Here is a 20,087-nt window from a genome sequence, read left to right as displayed (position 1 = left end):
TTATAAAAAATAATTTTAAAGTTTGGAATTAATAAATTATAATCATCGTACGTCGCGCGTCAATCAAATTCCTGCTTCTGCTCATCGTCCACCTGCGAAACCCAAGGTAAGCTTTTTGGGGACGAATCGCTGCAAAAAATTGAGTCTTTCGTGGGATTTGGATTTCAAAAATCCTATTTTTATTGTTTGGCAATATATTTAAAAAAAAGGATTTGGATTTGCTTAGGATTTCATGGAATTTCGTGGGATTTCAACAAGTATATCCAAATCCCATCAAATTTGATGAGATTTGGTGGGATTTGGATTTTAAAAACATAAAATTATTTTTTATCCAACACATCATTTTCCACCAAAAGTTTATAAGGGTAGTTTAGTAAAATTTTAAAATTCCAAATTCGAATATTTTTTTCTCCAAACAAGAAATGGATTTGTAAATACCATTTTTAAATTTTAAATCAAACACCAAATAGAATTTCAAATACTTGAATTTCCAAATCCAATTCCAAATCCAATTCTAAATCCCACGAAATCCTCTCAAATCCTGGTTGCCAAACACACTGTTATTCTGTATTTTCTTTAATTTTCCTCTAAAGTAGCGTAAAGCTCTAGTTTTGTCGCTGTGTTTTTACTTTTAAGGGATCGATTTATTTGGGATTGTTTCTTGATATTTCTTAGGTTTGTTTACTATGTGTTCCTGGGCAACGAGGATAATCTTTTAGGTCCTTCAAAATTTTTTAATCTTGAATGAATCAAAACTTGTTATAGGAGTGTTCATATAACCAATCTTTTTGGCAGCTGATGGACGCAGAGCATGGGCTGGTTCATGACACCCTCGTTGTTGGTTCACAAGTAAATATCGAAGTTGAGAGCTTAAATCGACGTGTGGATGAAATTTGTGTGGAAGTCGATGAGGTAAGAATACTGGGAAAGATAGTGTTTTAATTGTTTTCTTATTATTTACTGATATATCACTCCTTTCATCATGCTATACTTTTTTCTGAAGGTGTACATGAGCTACCTTTTTTTTTTCGAATTGTTCGTTGAAGTGATTATTTATTTTAAGTTAATCCATTTTAATCTTGACATGTTACATTGTAAACATTATTGTTTTAAGATCATCACCATTCAAGTAGTTTATATCTGCTGACATTTTTGGGCATTTTGTTTTTATACCAACAATGCATCAAATTGTTTTCAAAATCAAGAAGTATTTTTTATCGTTCTCGCAGTTGATTTTGATAACTATAGTTGCAATGTCTAAGTAGTAATTCTTTTTATTAACAGCTAGAGCAAAAACTGAATGATGTCGAACGATTTTACTCTAGTTCAAATACCAAGCAGTCGAACACGCCAAGAGATAACTCCATTGTGAAAGAAAAAGATAGAGAGAAGTCGTTAGTGAATTTCAAGAAGAGGCAACAAGATGTAGCTAATAGGGAAGCAGCTGCCGCAAAGAGAATGCAAGATCTTATGCGCCAGTTAGGAACTATAATCCGCCAGGTAATGTAAATGGTTTGTAATTGTACTCTGGGTCACTACAAATAACTGAACTGTTTTTCTTGTCAGAGACAGCTAGCACATCTCCAAACTACACTTTAGTGGGATCCACTTTATTTTAAAATTTGCTATATTGCATCGTTGCTGTCGACCATGATTCTGTTAGAGGAGGAATTCAATTCATTTGATAATTATTTTGTTAATTGTTAATAATGTTTTAAGAAGCTCACACCGTCTCATAAATCGTGATTTCGTTCCTCTTGTTGTTTCACCGCTCACCACTTATTAATAGATGCACTTGTTAGATTGCCCACGGGTCACCACTTATTAATTAGATGCACTTGTTAGATTACCCACGTTTTGTGCCTTGTCTATTTGTGCAACATTTGTGAAAATGTTCACTTAGCAAGATTGGCATTTTTCATTGTTTCCTTGGATTGTCATTGTTTAAATAATGGGAAACTACGTCTGAGGTTAGCATTGAATCTTGTTCTCTTGTTTGTACTGAACCCCTTACAACTAGACTTGTCATTGATCATTTTTTGCTTAGCATTGTGGAAGAATATTGTCAGCCGTATGAAGTGATTTTGAGAAAAACTGAAATTTATAATGTAGCACAATTTGTACCTAAATTTTGCGACTTGAATTTCATTTTGTTGTGCTTCATATTTTATGATTTATTTGTTTCTGCAACTTATAGAACTTGTACTTCTAACTTTTCAATATATAGTCTAGCCTTCTTTTCCATATGCTTTTAACTCTACTAGACATCCGCACATCATTTCTTCTACTTTCTAAGGGTATATTTGGAAATATAAATTCACTTAAAGCAGTTGATATTTCCATGACTTCGCAATCTGCTCAATATTGTTACTTCACATCAAGTAATTAAGTCTTTTTAAGATCTGTTTTGAATTGAATTGGCTTTACAGATAACTCAGCATAAATGGGCAGGACCGTTTATGCAGCCTGTGGATGTTGTAGGTCTTGGTCTACACGACTACTATCAGGTAAATCTGTGTAATTCTATCAGTTGTCTTTCTGCACGTTGTGTCACAGACAGTCCACAAGTATCGTAACTCTCTCCCTCCCCCTACCCTCTCACACTCACTAGGCATAATTTTAACATCATATAAGCTCCAAGTGATTAGAGATTTTCTGGCGCTGTTTAGTGGTCTAATCTTATTTTATCACACTCCCATTTTATTTGAATGGTATAAGTTATTTTATCACACTCCCATTTTATTTGAATGATCAATTATATAAGTTACATTTCTTATAAGATGCATTTGGTGACATCATTTAAGTCTGCATGCTAAAAAGCAGGAGAGTCCTTTGACATTAACAAATAAATTGGGAACTTCTTACAGTTCTCAAAATAGCCATAAGATTTTTTGATCTTAAGACAAACAAAAACTAAATTGCATCTTGTCGACTATTTAAATTTTATTAACAGAATACCCTTGCTTATGTTCATTGAGCCCCATAGATGAACTTGGATTTGTAATCACGTGATCCTTTCTACAAATAAGGAAAGGTTGTAACACAAAATTTAAATTTTACTAATTGCCAATTAGATCCTATATCTATCTCGATGAAGAAGAATTGTGTGATTCAAGGATTCTTATTTGTACTGATGGTACTCCAAAGATCAACATGTGTATACTCACCTGGTTCGGCTTATAAGCTTTGGTATTGTTCCAGTCTTAAGAGCTTGGCATAGAATATAATTATGTTAAGTCATTCAGCGTGTTATCTGTCGATTTTCTTATTTCAGCATGTTAGTTACGACCCTCTGCTTTTGTTTTCCTTATGTTTGTTGTTTGAAGCTGTATGTTAGGTCATTGAGAAGCCGATGGATTTTAGTACTATCAAAAGTAAAATGGAGGCCAAGGATGGAACTGGATATAAAAATGTTCGAGAGCTATGTGCAGATGTAAGGTTGATATTTAAGAATGCAATTAAGTATAACGAGGAAAGGGACGATGTCCATGTCATGGCAAAAACTTTGTTGGACAAGTTTGAGACCAAATGGCTGCAACTTTTGCCAAAGGTTGATGAAGAGGTGGTAGTTTATTTTTTTTCATTTGTTGCATGATCCCTATCATAAAATATAACTGTTGTCTTTTGTAACCTTAACTTCAAAATTTAATATCTAACCCGTTGTCTTTTCGCGGGATTGGTGATATTTGGATAGTAGTTCATACTAGGTTGTACAATTCATTTCAGAATAGTGTTTGATTTTGGAGCTATATAATCATAGGAAAATAGACTAAAAGATGAAGAAGCGGATTTGCAACTGGATATCCAGCTTGCCCAAGAGGCTGCACATGCCAAAATGGCAAGAGATTTAAGTTTCGAGGTAAGTGAATTGAAATCCCGGTTGGTAATTGGAAACAAGTTACTTTTTCTCATCTCTTCAAAAGAAAAAAATGAGCAAAAGACTTGTTGGGTTGCTAAACTAGATTTTATCTTATGACGGTCTTATCCTTCATGTTGTTCTTTGTAAGAGAGCTGATAAAATTCTTTGAACGAACTGTATTCATCTTTCCAGCTGGATGAGGTTGACATGCATCTGGAAGAACTCAGAGACACGGTTCTACAGAAGTGCAGGTATGTTCCTCTGGAAGATATTACTTTTTCCGTGGATTGATTGTTCATGTGGTACTAGGTATGCAGTGTTTTCTTGTTTTGTTTGTTTTCTTAACACTGTTACAAATATTTTGGGTTATATCGTATCTAGAACAAAGCATACACTAACGGAGCTCGTGAGTGTGTGGAGAATATTTCCAAAAATGGTCGAATTGATTCACTGAAAATAAATTAGATGACACAATGACACTCCTATGTCCACATATTCTCGTGAGTGTCCTAGTATACAAGTTCTTTAATATTATAAATGAAATTTTATGTGCTTATTGTAGAAAGATGTCAACAGAAGAGAAGAAAAGATTAGGGACTGCTATTGCCCGATTATCTCCTGAGGACATCAACAAGGCTCTCGAAATTGTTGCCCAGAACGATCCCAACTTCCAAGCGATTGGGGAAACCGTGGAAGTTGACATTAACGCTCAGGTTTTTCGGAATTTCTTAAATCATTTTTCGTGATCCTATTAGTGACATTTCATAGCCTAAGATCTTTACGCCGTGCTAGTTTTTGAACCGCTTATATATGTTCGCATGTGCAGAGTGAATTGACATTGTGGAAGTTAAAGTTGTTTGTGAAAGAGAGGCTACCAACGCAACCGAAGAGTTCGCCAAGCACTGGAGTAAAAAACGAGATAAAAAATGAGAACAATCAGAACAGCAACAAGAGAAAACGCGAAATTTGTTGTGCACTTGCCAGGAGTAGTAGTTCACAGAAAAGGAGCAAAAAACTCCCCAGCTGAGATCACCTTGCAACTTTCCTTGGCCTTCTATTTGAATTATCTGCAAATGTATAGTTCTTTTGAACTAGTTTTGATCGTAATGTTTCTAGAAAAAAGCTCCTTGTATAGACACATTCATGGTTTTGTGTGTGTATATATGTTAGGGGTGTTCAATTGTCGTATTCAAGAGATCTAATGGAGCTTCTATGTAATTCATTATTTTTCAGAAGAAAATCATCCATGAAGTTTGTGTCATGTTTATGTGATCTATGCCCATGAACTCCTATATCGATTTGCCTCTGGTGTTCAAAACTATGAGGGTCGTGTTTGATTCAAGATTGATGTCATTATAAAGAGTAGGTCTTGTGAAAAGGTCTCACGAATCTTTATCTGTTAGACGAGTCAATTCTATCGATATTCACAATAAAAAATAATATTTTTTAAGAGATAACTCAAATAAGATATCAGTCTCACAAAATATATTATATGAGATCATTTCACACAAATTTTTATCCATTATAAATTCATCCCTATAATCTCTCCAGCAAAAATAAGCCACAACGTAAGACCAGTTAACTAGCATTCCAGTCATGTCAAATAAAATGAATTTACAGGTTGGTTTGGCAAAATTTAAGGTAGTCAAGGATGCAAACGAAAAATTCCACTTTTGAGAAGTGGCTTTAATTGACAAGTCTGATTGACGGTGTGGGGTCTGAACAGTAAATTACTCTGTACACGTCCTTTTCTTGCCTTGACAAACTCAACATGTAATAATGCAGGAAATTTTCAATAATTGATTGCCGCTAACCCAAAACCTCGAAACATCATGTATGTAACGTGGACTTTTTTTTTTAAATGTGCATAGCGGGACGGGTTTGCTATCGTCATTCCCGTCTTTATACCCATTTTTTTGAGTTCAGAGAATCTTCTAACCGGAACTTGACCGGAATCATATCTTCATTCTCATTCTCGCTTCAAAAATAATAATGAAACAGTGACGAGTTCGGAGATGAAAATAATATCTTAGTACATGTCTCGAATTATTTCGGAGATTCAAAATCGCCAAATCCCACGAACCAGTCTCATTTTGGGTTTTCTCTCGAGGAAAAATTGTCATCATGAGTTGAATATCACGTGTGTAGTGCCGTAATTCTTATTTCAAGAGCTATAAAATTTAATAAAAAATTAAAATTTAATATTATGTGATTTCAGAATTTTGCGATATTGTGAACGAGTTTGGATAAAAAAAAATTATAATTTAAAAAAATATTTAAATAAGTTCAGTTTTTTAAAATGTTTTTATTATATAAAAAAAACACAAACGATTTTTACGTTTAGATAAAATGTTGAGAAGTGTTTTTAGTTTAATTTTTAAATAGAACTAGAAGCCAAAACCCAAATCTAGAAATTCTAACTGCTAAAAAAAACACTTATCTCAAGTGTTTTATAGAACAATTTATGCAATTTAACAATTTATTTTTAAACAAGCATTTTTAAAAAAAGTATTTTTAGTACGTTGTTTCTCCAAAATGGACTGTCTAAAAATCAATAAAAATACCCAAAAAATTTCAAAGCTCGACAAACTCACAATGATATACTCCGATGTATCGGGTAAAGTCAGTATTCTAAAAGTAAGCAAAAATTTATGTGAGATTGTCTCACGGATCGTATTTTGTGAGATGAATATCTTATTTGGGTCATCCATGAAAAAATATTACTTTTTATGCTAAGAGTATTACTTTTTATTGTGAATATCGGTAGAGTTGACATGTCTCACATAAAAAGATTCGTGAGACAGTCTCACAAGGGACCTACTCAATTTGGCGGTATAGAATAGAGTTCTGGGAATTGGAATTTATGAGGATCAAATTAATATTTGTCTATATGTTTAACATATCTATATTCATATTCATATTCATACTATATATTAAAGTTGAGACTTATCTACGGACTAATTTGTAATTTATTGGTGAAATTTTATTAAAATTATAATTATTTTAATTTCAATCATATCTTCACCTATATTGTTAAATGTATATATTAAGAACACTAACGTAATCAATTAAGGATGGAACAAGAAAGTCGAACAAATGATTTAGAAATTTTAGCAGCAAAAATAAATTAAAATATGTAAGGAAATTTAATCGAGGAAAAAGTAACGCAAATTATTTATTTCCATTGAAATCATAATAACTGCCTCCAATTAACTATCGCGGTGACCACTCAACGCCGTCAATTCTCTTCCTTGCAATTTCAGTTATAACTTTTTGGGGCATTTTCAAATTTTAAAAATCTTAATTTATTATAATTAATAGACACTAATGCACAGGTACACTCGTCATGTGTTTGCATAATATTTTTTATAATTCATTTAATTTATATTTAAACATGACCAAAATATAATTATAAAAAATAGTTATGGCTAAACTATAAGTTTTTATATATGAATAAAAAATAGAAAATAAATTCAAATATGAATGAAACCTACAACTTGATACTTAAGAAACAAAGACTATATCCACTGACTTACATGTGACTTACATTAAATATTTCACACTTTATTAAGTGTCTCAAACTTAATAAGAAACCTGTAATTTTTTATTTACACCAAAAGTTAGTTATTTTAAATGTCTCAAACTTAATAACATAATATTATATGAGTAGGTCTCATGTGAGACCGTCTCACGGATCTCAATCTGTGAGACGGGTCAACCTTGTCCATATTCATAATAAAAAGTAATACTCTTAGCATAAAAAGCAATACTTTTTCATGGATTATCCAAATAAAGATCCGTCTCACAAAATACGACCCGTGAGACCGTCTCACACAAGTTTTTGCCATATTATATATATATATATATATATATATATATATATATATATATATATATATATATATATATATGAGTGAGTCTCATGTGAGACCGTCTCACGGATCTTAATCTGTGAGACGGGTCAACCCTACCCATATTCACACAAAAATAGTATTCTTAGCATAAAAAGTAATGCTTTTTTCATGGATGACCCAAATAAGATATCCGTCTCACAGATATGACTCGTGAGATCGTCTCACACAAGTTTTTGCCTATATACAAAGTTTACTGTTGCGTAATATAGAATTATCAATCCAGCACATTACAGAAATTATCTTATTTATTAATCAAGATAAGACCAACAACGCCGCATATATCTTATTTTTTTCACGTGTATAATAAGTTGAAGACTTCGAGCACGAATATAACATTAATAGCAATGGATTTTTTAAACACCGAATAGATACAATGGATTTGAGGTGTGAAATTGGAAATTGAAATCACATTCACTTGAATCTTTCAATCCAAACACAACTTAATATTATTGCTGTTTTGATTTTCTTGTTGCACATCTGTAAGATTACAAATGTTTTATTTTCTCATTATCTTTATTTTTGCCACTAAAATATTTATCAATATCTACGGTCCGGTCAATCCTAATTCTCTTTGTACGTTTTCTTTCTCTTTTTTGATATCCAAAAAGGAAAATTTCTTTGTGTAATTAATTAATTATTATTCATATCTAATAAAAAGTTTATATTTATAGCTATAAATCATAACTTAGAAATTTGGAATTCATATATAAATTAAATAAGGATGCAGATATATGTTTCAATTGCATAATTTAGTATTCTTTTCATTAACTAAACTAGCCAAATTGACAAGTAAACAATTCGTAAATTGTTTTAAAGTAGACTTTGCATTTATTTAAGTAACCATTGATTATCTTATCATACATACAAAAAGTAGAAGAGTAGGTCACTTGTGAGACGATCTCACGAATCTTTATCTATGAGAACGGGTTAACCTTTTCGATATTCACAGTAAAAAGTAATACTCTTAGCATAAAAAATTAATATTTTTTCATGGATGACCCAAATAAGCGACTCGTCTCACAAAATACGACTCGTGAGACCGTTTTACACAAGTTTTTGCCAAAATAGAAAGAACTTTTTTTAAAAAAAAATGACCTATTTGTAGATAAACATAATGAAAATCCTCAAACAAAAAATCCTTCAGCAATTCTCGACAAAAAATGCAACGAGACAAAAATATATGATCGATATTATTTCCTGTTTTAATTGTCTCTCTTAATAATATAGTGTGTATACACAGACTAACAAAATACGATATATATTCAAGGGAGAAAATTAAATTATAAACCAAATGCATTCTTGCTTTCGTGGGCAAGCATTTCATAGCATGCATGCAAGTCTACAGTATAATTACAGTATCGAATGCCTGATATCCAATTTGAAATGTGTTATAGCTTTCTTCTACGGGTCGTCGCGTTAACTTCTTGCATTTGCAGAAATCCTGACCAAAACATTGTGTTTTTGTTTCCTACCACAGATTCACAAGAATCCCAATACTTATAAATCACCATGTGTTTTTCCATACAACAAAAAGAACGTCATTCGCACCACAACTTCATATGATCATCACTCCCATTCAATTTTTAATTCCAAATACAAATTAACAGAGCTCAGATGTTTTATATTTTTGTCAAAATGAGAGGAACCAATTAACCTCGTTTGAGTCCGATGATGTTAACGAAGCATAGACACACTTAGCCCACAAATCTTAAGGTTTTCGTTATACATTCAAGACAAGCTAGCTTAACAACACCCATTTACGAAGATTCAAATTTGCATTAAAAAAAACACAACATTGAACTAAAAACAAAGAAATTAAGAAAGACAATGCAAGATCAAGTTTTGAATGAAATGTAGGCACCACACCTCATACTCCGATCGTGGCAAGCAAAACCCTACATCTGAATCCACCGCCCTAATTGCGTGGGATTCACTATTCCTGGGATGTGGACCCCATCGCTCTTCAGCAAGCTCGCCACCTCAGCATACCCATGCGGCTTCGTTTGTCCTCTAGTCTCGGCTTCCTTTGCCGGCTCGGCCCGGTTCTGAACCTGCTTGTTCTTGCTCAATGGAACAGCCTCGGCTCGAGCAGGGTCGAACTTCTCCCCAAGCAGCGTTCCCTTGGTCAGGAACTCGTGGGCCATGTAGCCGGCTAAGAGCCGGTTGGAAGGGAGAGGCCTCTGCTCGGCCCCCTTGAACGACGTCGCAACGGGACTAACGGCCGTTTGTTGGACCAACGTTTTCAGGGACGTGGAACCGTGAGATGACTCCATCTCTTTCCGCTTGCGTGACGCGCCAGGAAACATGAGTCAGCGCGCGTGGTAGCTCATCCTGACCGTCGGTCTCAATCCGAAAGGATAGAAAGACAAGAGAGAGCCACGTCAGCGAGATTCTCAAAGGGCTAAAAAAGTCAATTCAGATATTTTTTAAAATTAGGTAAAAAGTTTAAAGAAGAAATTTGAAATAATAAAAAAAAAACAGAAAGAAAGAGATGTAAGTTTAGGAATCAAAGTCGAGTCGTCGGATACTAGAGAGAGAAGGCTTTTTGAAACAATAAACACACAAATATAAAATGCACTTTTCTCTCATTTAAAAACAAATCCAAAGAAAAATATATTATATCGTATTATTTATATATATTAAAACTTGAGGGTAATTTCGGATTCAACAGTAGGAAAATGGGATTATTAGGAATTTGAAAATCTGGGCCGGAGACGGTGAATCTACGGTGGAGGAAGACGGAAGGAGAGGTGGCTCCGCCGTGAGAGGTGCTGAGAATCGGAGAGTGGGAGCGATATAATTGAGAGAAAATTTGAGGATTTTAAGAAATGGAAGAGAAATGGAAGGGTGGGTGTCGTATCTCGATTTATATAGCAACATATATCTAACTTTGCCCCTCTACATTGAAGGGTTTTGCTAAACTGCCACTGAGTACAAATTCGAATTATAGAAGTACCCCTGACGAAAAGAGATATAATTTAATAACTAAGGGCGTTTCAGTAATTTCATTTTCCCTCTGTTGGCTGTTGCTAGGTTTGATGATAAAGAATAAAGTGGATCTGTTTATACATGGTAAATTGAATAAAATAATATATTGTTTATTACTATTTTAGGTTTTATGTGGTAATGAGTTTTTAATTACGCCTGAGATAATTTTAGATTTACACACATAGTTTATTGTGTTTTTGGTGTCGTTCTTGTAGATGAGATTAATAATTTAATACACAAGTCTAAGCAGAGCCGTACCTGTGGTTCACAGGGCCTTGAGGCGATATGTTGAAAAAAAATCTTGTTGTGATAAATAACCGTAAAATTTAGTTTGAAAATTAAAAATAATCAAACAATAGATATGAGGAAAATATAATTTACGAATTATATATTTATCTCTTTGCGATTTTTTTCTTCGTGCGCCACAACATCAACATGGCTCTAACGTAATGCAGTGTCATATGAACAATTATATTAGAAAAAGATTGAAATTGACAAACATTGTACTGTATGTTACTAAAATTGAAATTTATCAACAAAAACTATCAAAATAACAAAATGATAAATATAATGAACCAATATTGTACAAATATATAATTTGTTTAAATAATGAATTTAAGATTTTATTCAAGAAAATGGAAAATAAAGATATGTAAAATAGATAAGTATTACAATTTTTTGTGTTTTGTTTTTTGAAATGAGTCCAATTACATAAATTCAAGAAAAGAGGCCAAATAATCGATAAGTAAAGTATAAAATTTAACATATGAGTTGACACAAGATAAAATAATAAATATATTGTACAAACATTATCATTTTATGCATACAAAAATTTTAAAAATTTAATTAATGAGCCATGTAGCTTTATTGTTTGGGCTCTACATAATTTCATTAAATCCCCAATGAACACAATCATCATATTTAATCATGTTTTCAATGAGTCAATGTCATATTTTTTAAAAAAATATCCAATGGACATACTATTTAGGTGCATGCCTCAACAATATGAGACCAACGATTTTTTTTTGGGCCCTTGTGAGAGCCGGGCCCTGAGGCGATGGCCTCTCTCGCCTCACAGGAGGTACGGCCCTGAGTCTAAGAAGATAAAAAAAAAACATGTAATAAGATAGTTTAGCTCATATGATTTGTAGAAGGTTTCCAAAAGTTTGACCAAACATTTCTTATAGCTCCGGATAATTCTATGTTATATAAGTCTTGCTCCGGGACCAAGAAGCGTCATCAGCGTTGTTTAGCAATTCAAAATCGTGAAACAACAAGTCACATAGTCCATAAAATAACCAAAGATAAGCCTCTTACAAAGATCGGGTATGATTTTATTCAGATTTAGTGTGATATTTATATACCAGAACAGAAGAGATTCTTAATGGTTGCAACCTATAATAATCATCATCTTAATGATCTTAACCATTCATATATTACATGTTGATCAAGGGATTGTTCAAAATTCAGATTTTTAGGGTCATTAGTGGCTGTTAATGATGGTCAAATTAGTTGTTAATTATGCTTCAAAATTTCGAAATGAAGTTTGATGAGCTACAAGTTTGTTGATTGTGCTTGGTTAGAAATATTATATTTGTACAATGGTTGACTTCAAGATGTCATAAGGAACATGTCATAATGACAATTGTAACGATATATGTTTTGTCATATTAACAATATCAACATAAAAATTACTCATGCATTAATTAATATATGGACAATTGGATCGAGTGTTTGATGTCATTGCTATTTATATTTGATACCCTCGGATTGAGGACTACCTCGGCCCATTCTCGGTATCCCATATAATTAAGGCCCATTGTTCGAGAACCCATGAGAGATCGTCTACCGCAAAGTTTACGGGAGGTCATCCGGGAGGTCACCTCGGCCGACCTCCCAAAGGCAGTTACACGGGACTGGAGCTTAATGTGTCGACCTCCCTAGCCGAGCTCCTAGGGGGCCGAGATGATGGGAGAATTCACACTTACGAGAGCTCTCTCTTGGACATTATCGGATAGCCCGCAAGAATCAAGTCCCGAAAGGTAAAACCTATCAAGATTTACCAAATCTTTACAGGATCCAAACCAAATCTATGAGATATAACCAAATCTTCAGCAAGATTCTGAAGATCTAAATCTACCAAAACATGAATATATTTTCTATTATCTGACTTGAGCGTCGGAGAGGTTACGCCGGAACAACCTTCCGGCCTTCCTTCTAACGTTCTTGTTTGTGTTGCCAGATTTTGAAAGTCCAATCCGAGCTCCTCAAGTGACGTGCCGACCTCCTAACTAGCGTACCAAGGTCTGATCCAAGCTCTCCAAGCAAATATCTGACCTTCCAATTAGTATCACCGATTTTAGCATCATCAATCTTTAACCTGGTATAGCATGGTGGTGGTTTTCGCTATGAATAATTTACAAATAAGAATAATTTGGAACTTACCTCAAATTGTACACTTTACGAAATAGCTTTAGAAACCACTCATTGATTAAAATGATACAAAATACAAACATGAAATATTGTTGTTAAGGCATACTTTAAATGATGAATTTGTGAAACAAAAATTTTTCGTCTAATTTCATATATTTTAATGTATTATAATATAATTATATATAGTGTAAATGACTATTATGACCTTAGAGTTGAAATAATAATAATCATAATAATAATAATAATAATAATAATAATAATAATAAAAGATTTAATATGACACGTAATTCACATAAGATTGTGACATGCATAGATTTGGCCCATCACGAATCAAAATATGTGGTATATTTATATGATCCGCAATGGTGGTCATCTTTCATGAATAACCCAATTACCAAAAATCATTCAGATATTTATTTAATTCGTATTCTTATATAATAATTGTATTTTTTTCCACATTGAAATAATACATGAGACGTCTAAACTCTAAACAACACAAATTTTGGTTTTTTTTTGGACGACCAAACATATTTTTATTTGTGAAACATGTCAATTTTATTCATATTTACAATAAAAAACAATATTTTTGTCGTAAAAGATAATATTTTTTAATGAATGACTCAAATAGAATATAAGTTTCACAAAATAAACTCGTAAGACCGTCTCACATGAGTTTTTTTTATTTTTTTTGTCGAAATTTGTTAACTTTTGATGGGGAAAAAATAAAAATGAAATTATTTCACATATTTTAACCACTATATTAAACAACTTAATGGTTATTTTGTTAAATAGAAATCGATAATTCCCGTAGGTGTGTGTGAAAATCAATATTCAATATTTTGTTTGTTAAATTCCACACTTTAAAACAAAGAAGGGAGCTTTGCATGGTAGAGCCTTGCCCAGGTTTACCAAATTTTGATACGTGGACTTCATCTCACCCGTTGATTTGACGTTTCCGGTTTTTGAAAGAGATCTATATGAACTCTTGAATATATTTGTACATTCAAAAATATAATATTCTGCAACTAATTATATTATATTATATATATATATATATATATATATAAAAGATGAAACATTTATATTCTATCAAAAATTATAGTTAGTGATAATAATAAAATTTTAATTTTTAATGGTACAACAGTCTATACATGGTGTATCGATCATTAGAAATTATTGGACCCGAACATTTTGGGGACAAATACATACATATATAAATGATTATTTTCAAAATTTTAAATATAATATTGTCACTAATGATCATATTTCATCACGAAATCGTGCCTCTTGTGCTTTGTATATCCAAAGATGTCGAAATGCTCTTTATTTTGAGCATGCATCTTGTGAGACGGTCATACGAATCTTTGCTTATGAGATGGGTCGACCCTACCGATATTCATAGTAAAAAACAATACTCATAGGATAAATAGTAATATTTTTTCATGGATGGTTTAAATAAAAGATTTGTCTCACGAAATACCACTCGTGAGACCGTTTCACAATTTTTTTTTATTTTTAATTTTTTTTCAAAAAAATAATTTCCATAGACTTTGACAACATTATCATTATTATAAATAATGATCTAGACTTTGTAATTTTTGTTTGATGTGATCGATAAGATTATGAATTATTGAATCAACAAATCAACCTTTAATAAGTATATAAATTTCTTATATTTGTCTATTTATTATTATTATTATTATTATTATTATTCATATCCTTTCATGTACCTTATCAAGATTTAAAATGACTTTCAATTCCTCTACAGTTGAGTTGTGGAGAATATTTGAATCAGTCAAACAATTTATTTGTAATTTCGATGCATATTTAAAGAAATTCAAACTGTGGGACTCACCCTGACCCAGTACTCAAATTCTCCCTCCTTTTCTTGTAATAGCAATTTGCTATTGCAAACCATGAACGCAAAATTTTAATTCCCAACAAAGAATGAATGTTCACCACAAGCAATAGATTCGGTGAACGTATTTTTAATTCATATGATTCAGGTTGCAGAACCAAGATATCATATTTAATGCGACGATCGACCCAGATCAGTTTTTCTCTTGACTTTGAATCTTCTCTTGTACTGTTCACAGAAATATAATCTAAGATAGTATAGGACAAAAAATTAAAGGAAAAAAGGCACTAGCTTCCAAATCTTGGTTAATCTCAGCCTGTAAAATCGAGGATTAGCCCTTTCTTGGTGTAGAGAATAATGGGTGGTGATGGCTTTAACGCCTTGTGGGCTCTGGGCACAAGCCTTTCATCAATTAAAAGGTGTCATTTGTAATGATTGCTTTGAATTTTTCGATTAACCTGTTATAAAATTATTTTTTACGGTTGGTTTTCGTTTTCATTTTGATGATAATTCACTATGGCCTTATATTTCTTCGATTTTATCAGTGAAAAGTTGCATTCTTTGACTTTATGCTTCGATTTTTTTTTTGTCTAGTGCTATATCTTCCTTGGTGTTTGGTAAAATTTTCTTGAGTTACCGTACTCCAAGTTCCTTTATCTCGGGGCTTTTCTTGGTCAACATTGTTGGTGATCTGAATTGTGTTTTGAGATTTTGTCGGGGGTTTCTGATTTAAAAAGGTAATGGGGAAGTTTTTAGGTTAAGTTTTGTTTCGAAAGTTCGAACTTTACTGCAGTTATTTTTTGAACTTTGTGTTTGTGATGAATTGGTAACAGATATGTGTTATAATTTTATTGAAATGATTCCTTACTATTGGTTGGTGTTGTTTCTTAGAAAAGTATTAGAAATGTAAATGTACGATGAATGATGTAGGGCTTCTGCTTCATTGTAAAAGGAAAGTGGTTGAAAATTATAGCAAGTTTTTAATGGCAATTGGCAATCAATAGAATCCAGTGCAAGTGCTTTCTTTCTTCAATCTTGTATCTGTTTCTATGTGCATATAATGGGATTTTACGGAAATTCGAACGAAGTTTAGTTGCACAAATTATTCAAAATAGATTATTATGTTATTATGTGCAAAAATCTAGTGGATATTCTTTAAGTTCTAAATTTTATTTGTTTGTAGGAAAACATTGAGTGTGATGAGATGAGATGAGCTTTAAATACTGGTTTCGCAACCAAAAGAGTAGCTTGAGTTTGAAATTTAGGAAGATGATGAAATGTATTTGCTCCGGAGAGCAAATCAGAGGAGATGAAATCATTCCTTCGTCAGAGTCCCTTGCAACACGGGACTTTTCAGCCAGTGGGTATTCTTCTCGACCAGGGGATGATACGAAAGTCGACTCCAGCAATATAGAAGAGGCGGAATCATCTCTTCGAGAGAGTGGGTTTTTAAATTATGAGGTAGTTTATTGTAGCTTTAATTTTGTCAAATGTGGCTAGCACTTGGAAAATATTACTTTGTAACTATTTATACTTTCCTTGTGTTGGCAATTTAACCCTGGGTGGATATATACTTGCTAGGACTTTACAGTAGGGAAAACTCAACTCTGCAGCATCGATGTCTTGACTTTTGTTAATCATTCCACCTTGTAGGAAGCCAGAGCTTTATTGGGGCGACTAGAGTACCAAAAAGGGAACATCGAAGCTGCTCTTAGTGTTTTTGAAGGAATTGATATTGCTGCAGTGATTCCTCGAATAAAAGTAACTGTAGTTCGTAGGTGTGAGCTGTCTAGACGTCATTCTCAGAGTGACACTGCTCTACCTATGTCAATGCATGCCGTTAGTTTGCTTGTTGAGGCTATATTTCTCAAAGCAAAATCACTACAAGCTCTAGGAAGGTATGCAGGTACTTCTTTAACTTTTCCATGTCGTACAAAAAACTGTAGTTGTGATATTTAGCATGCAAATTATTTGTATCATTTATCTGACAGTTAGACCTTAATCCGATGATGTTTGCAGAAGCTGCTCAATCATGTAAAGTAATATTGGATGCTCTTGAGTCTGCAATCCCTGAAGGTGTGCCTGAAAATTTTGCTTCTGACTGTAAATTGCTGGAGACCTTAAACAAAGCCGTAGAATTACTTCCAGAGTTATGGATCCTTGCTTATACTCATCAAGAAGCAATTTTAGCCTACAGAAGGGCCCTGCTTCATCAGTGGAGTCTTGATGTAGAGACCAGAACAAGAATTGAAAAGAATTTTGCCGTTTTTCTTCTTTATAGTGGTAACAATGCAATGCCTCCAAATCTTCGCTCCCAAATGGAGGGGTCGTTCATACCAAGAAACAACATTGAAGAAGCAGTTCTCCTCCTCCTCCTTATTGTCCGGAAATTTATCCTCGGAAGAGTTGGATGGGACCCATCAATCTTGGATCACCTTGGTTTCGCATTATCCATCTCCAGCGAATGTGTGTCCCTCGCCCATCAGATTGAAGAGTTGCCTCCAAGGACAAATGATGAAAACGAAAAATACATGTATCTGGCTCTTTGTTACCATGCAGAAGGTGAAAATATGGTTGCTCTCAATTTGTTGCGAAATTTTTTGAAAAATAGAGAGAGTCATGATGTTGGGTTTGAGCTACTGCTGGCTTCGAAGATCTGTATAGAGGATTGTGATTGCCTTGACGAAGGGATAGGGTATATTTACAAATTTCTGACTGAAATAGGAAATTGTCTTCAACGGGTTGGTTTCGCAAACTACCTTCGAGGTCTTTGTCTCTCATCACAATCTAGAGGCGCTTTGTCTGATTCCAAAAGAATAATGAAGCAATCCGAAGCACTTGAAGCATTTGAAACCGCACAAAGAATGACTAATGAGAAAAAAGCCTGCATTGTATTCTCTCTTTGTCTGGAAAATGCTGAGCAGAGAAAGTTAGATGTTGCTCTTTCTTACGCGAAGCTGTTATTGAAATTGGAGGCTGGTTCTAACGTAAATGGATGGATTCTTTTTGCTCGGATTTTATCTGCTCAGAAGAGATACGTTGACGCGGAAAACATTATTGATACTGCTTTAAATGAAGCAGGGAAATGGAATCAAGGAGAATTGCTGCGTACTAAGGCCAAACTTCAGATTGCGCAGGACCGTTTAAGGGATGCAGTTGAAACATATACAAAACTCCTTGCTGTTCTTCAAGTCCAGAGGAAGAGTTTTGGAGTTCATAAAAAGCTTGTAAAGGTATGACAATGGATTTATCTTGTTTGCGAGGATTCATTGAATTCAAAATTCTAAGATCATTTTTTTAAATCTTGGTGCCTTTTTCTATCGAAATCAGAAAAGTAAAATATGTGGTTAAAAGTCTAATGCTAAATCCATGTTTCATATAATTATTGTGGATGTGATTGGTATTCCGTATTCGTTTTCATGTTCACCTTCTGTATGTATTATTCACGACTTTTGTGTGTCTGTAGAACATGAGGGAAATCAATAGAAGTTTAGAAGTAGAAACATGGCATGATCTAGCAAATGTGTACACCAGCTTATCACAGTGGCGGGATGCCGAAATATGTCTTTCGAAATCTGAAGAGATCAATCCACATTCAGCTTCAAGATTGCATTCCACAGGTAGATCTGGATTCTGGATTCACTAACCTTCAATGTCTTTCATAAGAATGACCTGTTCAACTAGATTGTTGTCTTCGAGTCATCCTTCAGATTTCTTTCATGATCGTATTATCAATTCTTCTTCAGATCTCCTTGATTATTTTATTATCAATGCATCCATAGATATGCATACAAGGTTATGTTTTTAACGGTTTTTTCCAATTGTTTTTTCAGGTTTACTCTATGAAGGTAAAGAACAACATAAGGAAGCTCTAAAGTTTTTCGAGAAGGCACTAGATATTGAACCCAATCACGTCCCAAGCTTGATATCTACTGCCGTTATTCTCAGACGACTCAGTGAGCAATCACAGCCAATAGTTAAAAGCTTTCTGACCGACGCATTGCGCCTTGAAAGAACCAACGCTACTGCATGGTACAATCTTGGCCTGCTTTACAAGACTGGGAGCAAGGCATTAGCTTTGGAAGCAGCCGAGTGTTTTGAGGCTGCAGCCCTGCTTCAAGAATCTGAGCCAGTTGAACCTTTCAGAGACGCGTGATACATGTTTTCTTTTCGATTTAAACCCGTGTGCATACAATGTTATGATTTTTCCCTGATGTTGGCGACTTTCAAAATTTCAACTGGCACGACAAGTTTGATTCAAAAAATTAGCATATAACAGAAAACATTAGTTAAATCTGGATCAAAAGGCATGTGTAAAGAGTTATTTATTAGATGAAAGGATTCAGTCACCGGTGACTGTTCTTCTGTATACCTTAAGTGAGTCTCCATTTTGTGTGGAGCCAGTTGAAGATTTATTAGTAAAAGTTATATTTCCATAAGAATCCATGCTATCGTTGAAACGGTGTTGGACTGGCTGGGACGGTCGCGTATTCAGACTACAAATACATGTACGACGCCTGATAATATATATGTGACATTATGTCTCTAATTTTTTGTGAATTTGCTACTAGGCCATGTATGAAAATCTCAGTACACTCGTTACCGACTACTCTGGTAGGAGTCCTTTGATGTTTTGACAAACTGGGAGTCTTTGAATCATTCATGCTTTTCATCTATCTTTTGACAAAACCCAAAGCCAGGCCTATGTCTACCAGGAGAACTAGATTCAAATATAAATCAGGTCGAGTTGAGTTGGAGTAGCGCTCAATCAGAAACAACACGCTACTCTCAAGTTCGAGCTCAAGAGCAATAAAGTAGACGACCTTCAAGTTAGAGCTCGAAATATTAGAAAACTAAACGAGTTTTAATATGATCTTGATGACGATATCTTAAAATTTTTCAAATAAATATAATTACGACAATAAAAGAAATGGATCGTTTGATTTGCACAATATTCTCAATTGACTGCTTCCGACCAAACTATAAACAAATGGATTAGTTCGACCCTGGCAGCAGGTTATTATCATATTACATC

The 20,087-nt window shown here is 33.6% G+C and overlaps 3 protein-coding genes across 7 annotated transcripts; 2 read left to right on the top strand and 1 right to left on the bottom strand.

The window, feature by feature from the left end:
• LOC140813752 (transcription factor GTE1-like) lies at positions 1-5,131 on the top strand. 3 transcript variants are annotated; one of them, XM_073172450.1, is made up of 9 exons: positions 1-106; positions 796-912; positions 1,285-1,500; positions 2,430-2,507; positions 3,338-3,562; positions 3,761-3,859; positions 4,052-4,110; positions 4,422-4,572; positions 4,686-5,131. In XM_073172450.1, exons 2-9 carry the CDS (start codon positions 799-801, stop codon positions 4,884-4,886), a joined length of 1,143 nt encoding a protein of 380 aa, XP_073028551.1. In that variant the 5' UTR covers positions 1-106; positions 796-798; the 3' UTR covers positions 4,887-5,131. The 3 variants fall into 3 exon arrangements, with proteins under 3 accessions (XP_073028551.1, XP_073028553.1, XP_073028552.1); XM_073172452.1 differs by having other exon boundaries at positions 21-106; positions 766-912; XM_073172451.1 differs by lacking the exon at positions 1-106 and adding an exon at positions 696-719.
• A 4,193-nt stretch (positions 5,132-9,324) lies between these two features.
• On the bottom strand, positions 9,325-10,613 carry LOC140813753 (uncharacterized). Its single transcript, XM_073172454.1, has one exon. The coding sequence runs from the start codon at positions 10,077-10,079 to the stop codon at positions 9,669-9,671; it is 411 nt and encodes a 136-aa protein (XP_073028555.1). The 5' UTR covers positions 10,080-10,613; the 3' UTR covers positions 9,325-9,668.
• Positions 10,614-15,103: 4,490 nt separating this feature from the next.
• LOC140814155 (protein NPGR2-like) lies at positions 15,104-19,421 on the top strand. Of its 3 annotated transcripts, none has more exons than XM_073173036.1 (6): positions 15,104-15,471; positions 16,236-16,513; positions 16,706-16,958; positions 17,072-18,285; positions 18,519-18,672; positions 18,886-19,421. In XM_073173036.1, exons 2-6 carry the CDS (start codon positions 16,262-16,264, stop codon positions 19,206-19,208), a joined length of 2,196 nt encoding a protein of 731 aa, XP_073029137.1. In that variant the 5' UTR covers positions 15,104-15,471; positions 16,236-16,261; the 3' UTR covers positions 19,209-19,421. The 3 variants fall into 3 exon arrangements, with proteins under 3 accessions (XP_073029137.1, XP_073029138.1, XP_073029139.1); XM_073173037.1 differs by lacking the exon at positions 15,104-15,471 and adding an exon at positions 15,532-15,789; XM_073173038.1 differs by lacking the exon at positions 15,104-15,471 and adding an exon at positions 15,532-15,800 and having other exon boundaries at positions 16,248-16,513.
• Positions 19,422-20,087: the final 666 nt, after the last annotated feature.

This window comes from Primulina eburnea, chromosome 15 (assembly GCF_022965805.1).
Source record: "Primulina eburnea isolate SZY01 chromosome 15, ASM2296580v1, whole genome shotgun sequence".
NCBI classification, from domain to species: Eukaryota; Viridiplantae; Streptophyta; class Magnoliopsida; order Lamiales; family Gesneriaceae; genus Primulina; species Primulina eburnea.
This window is presented reverse-complemented; position numbering and strand designations above follow the sequence as displayed.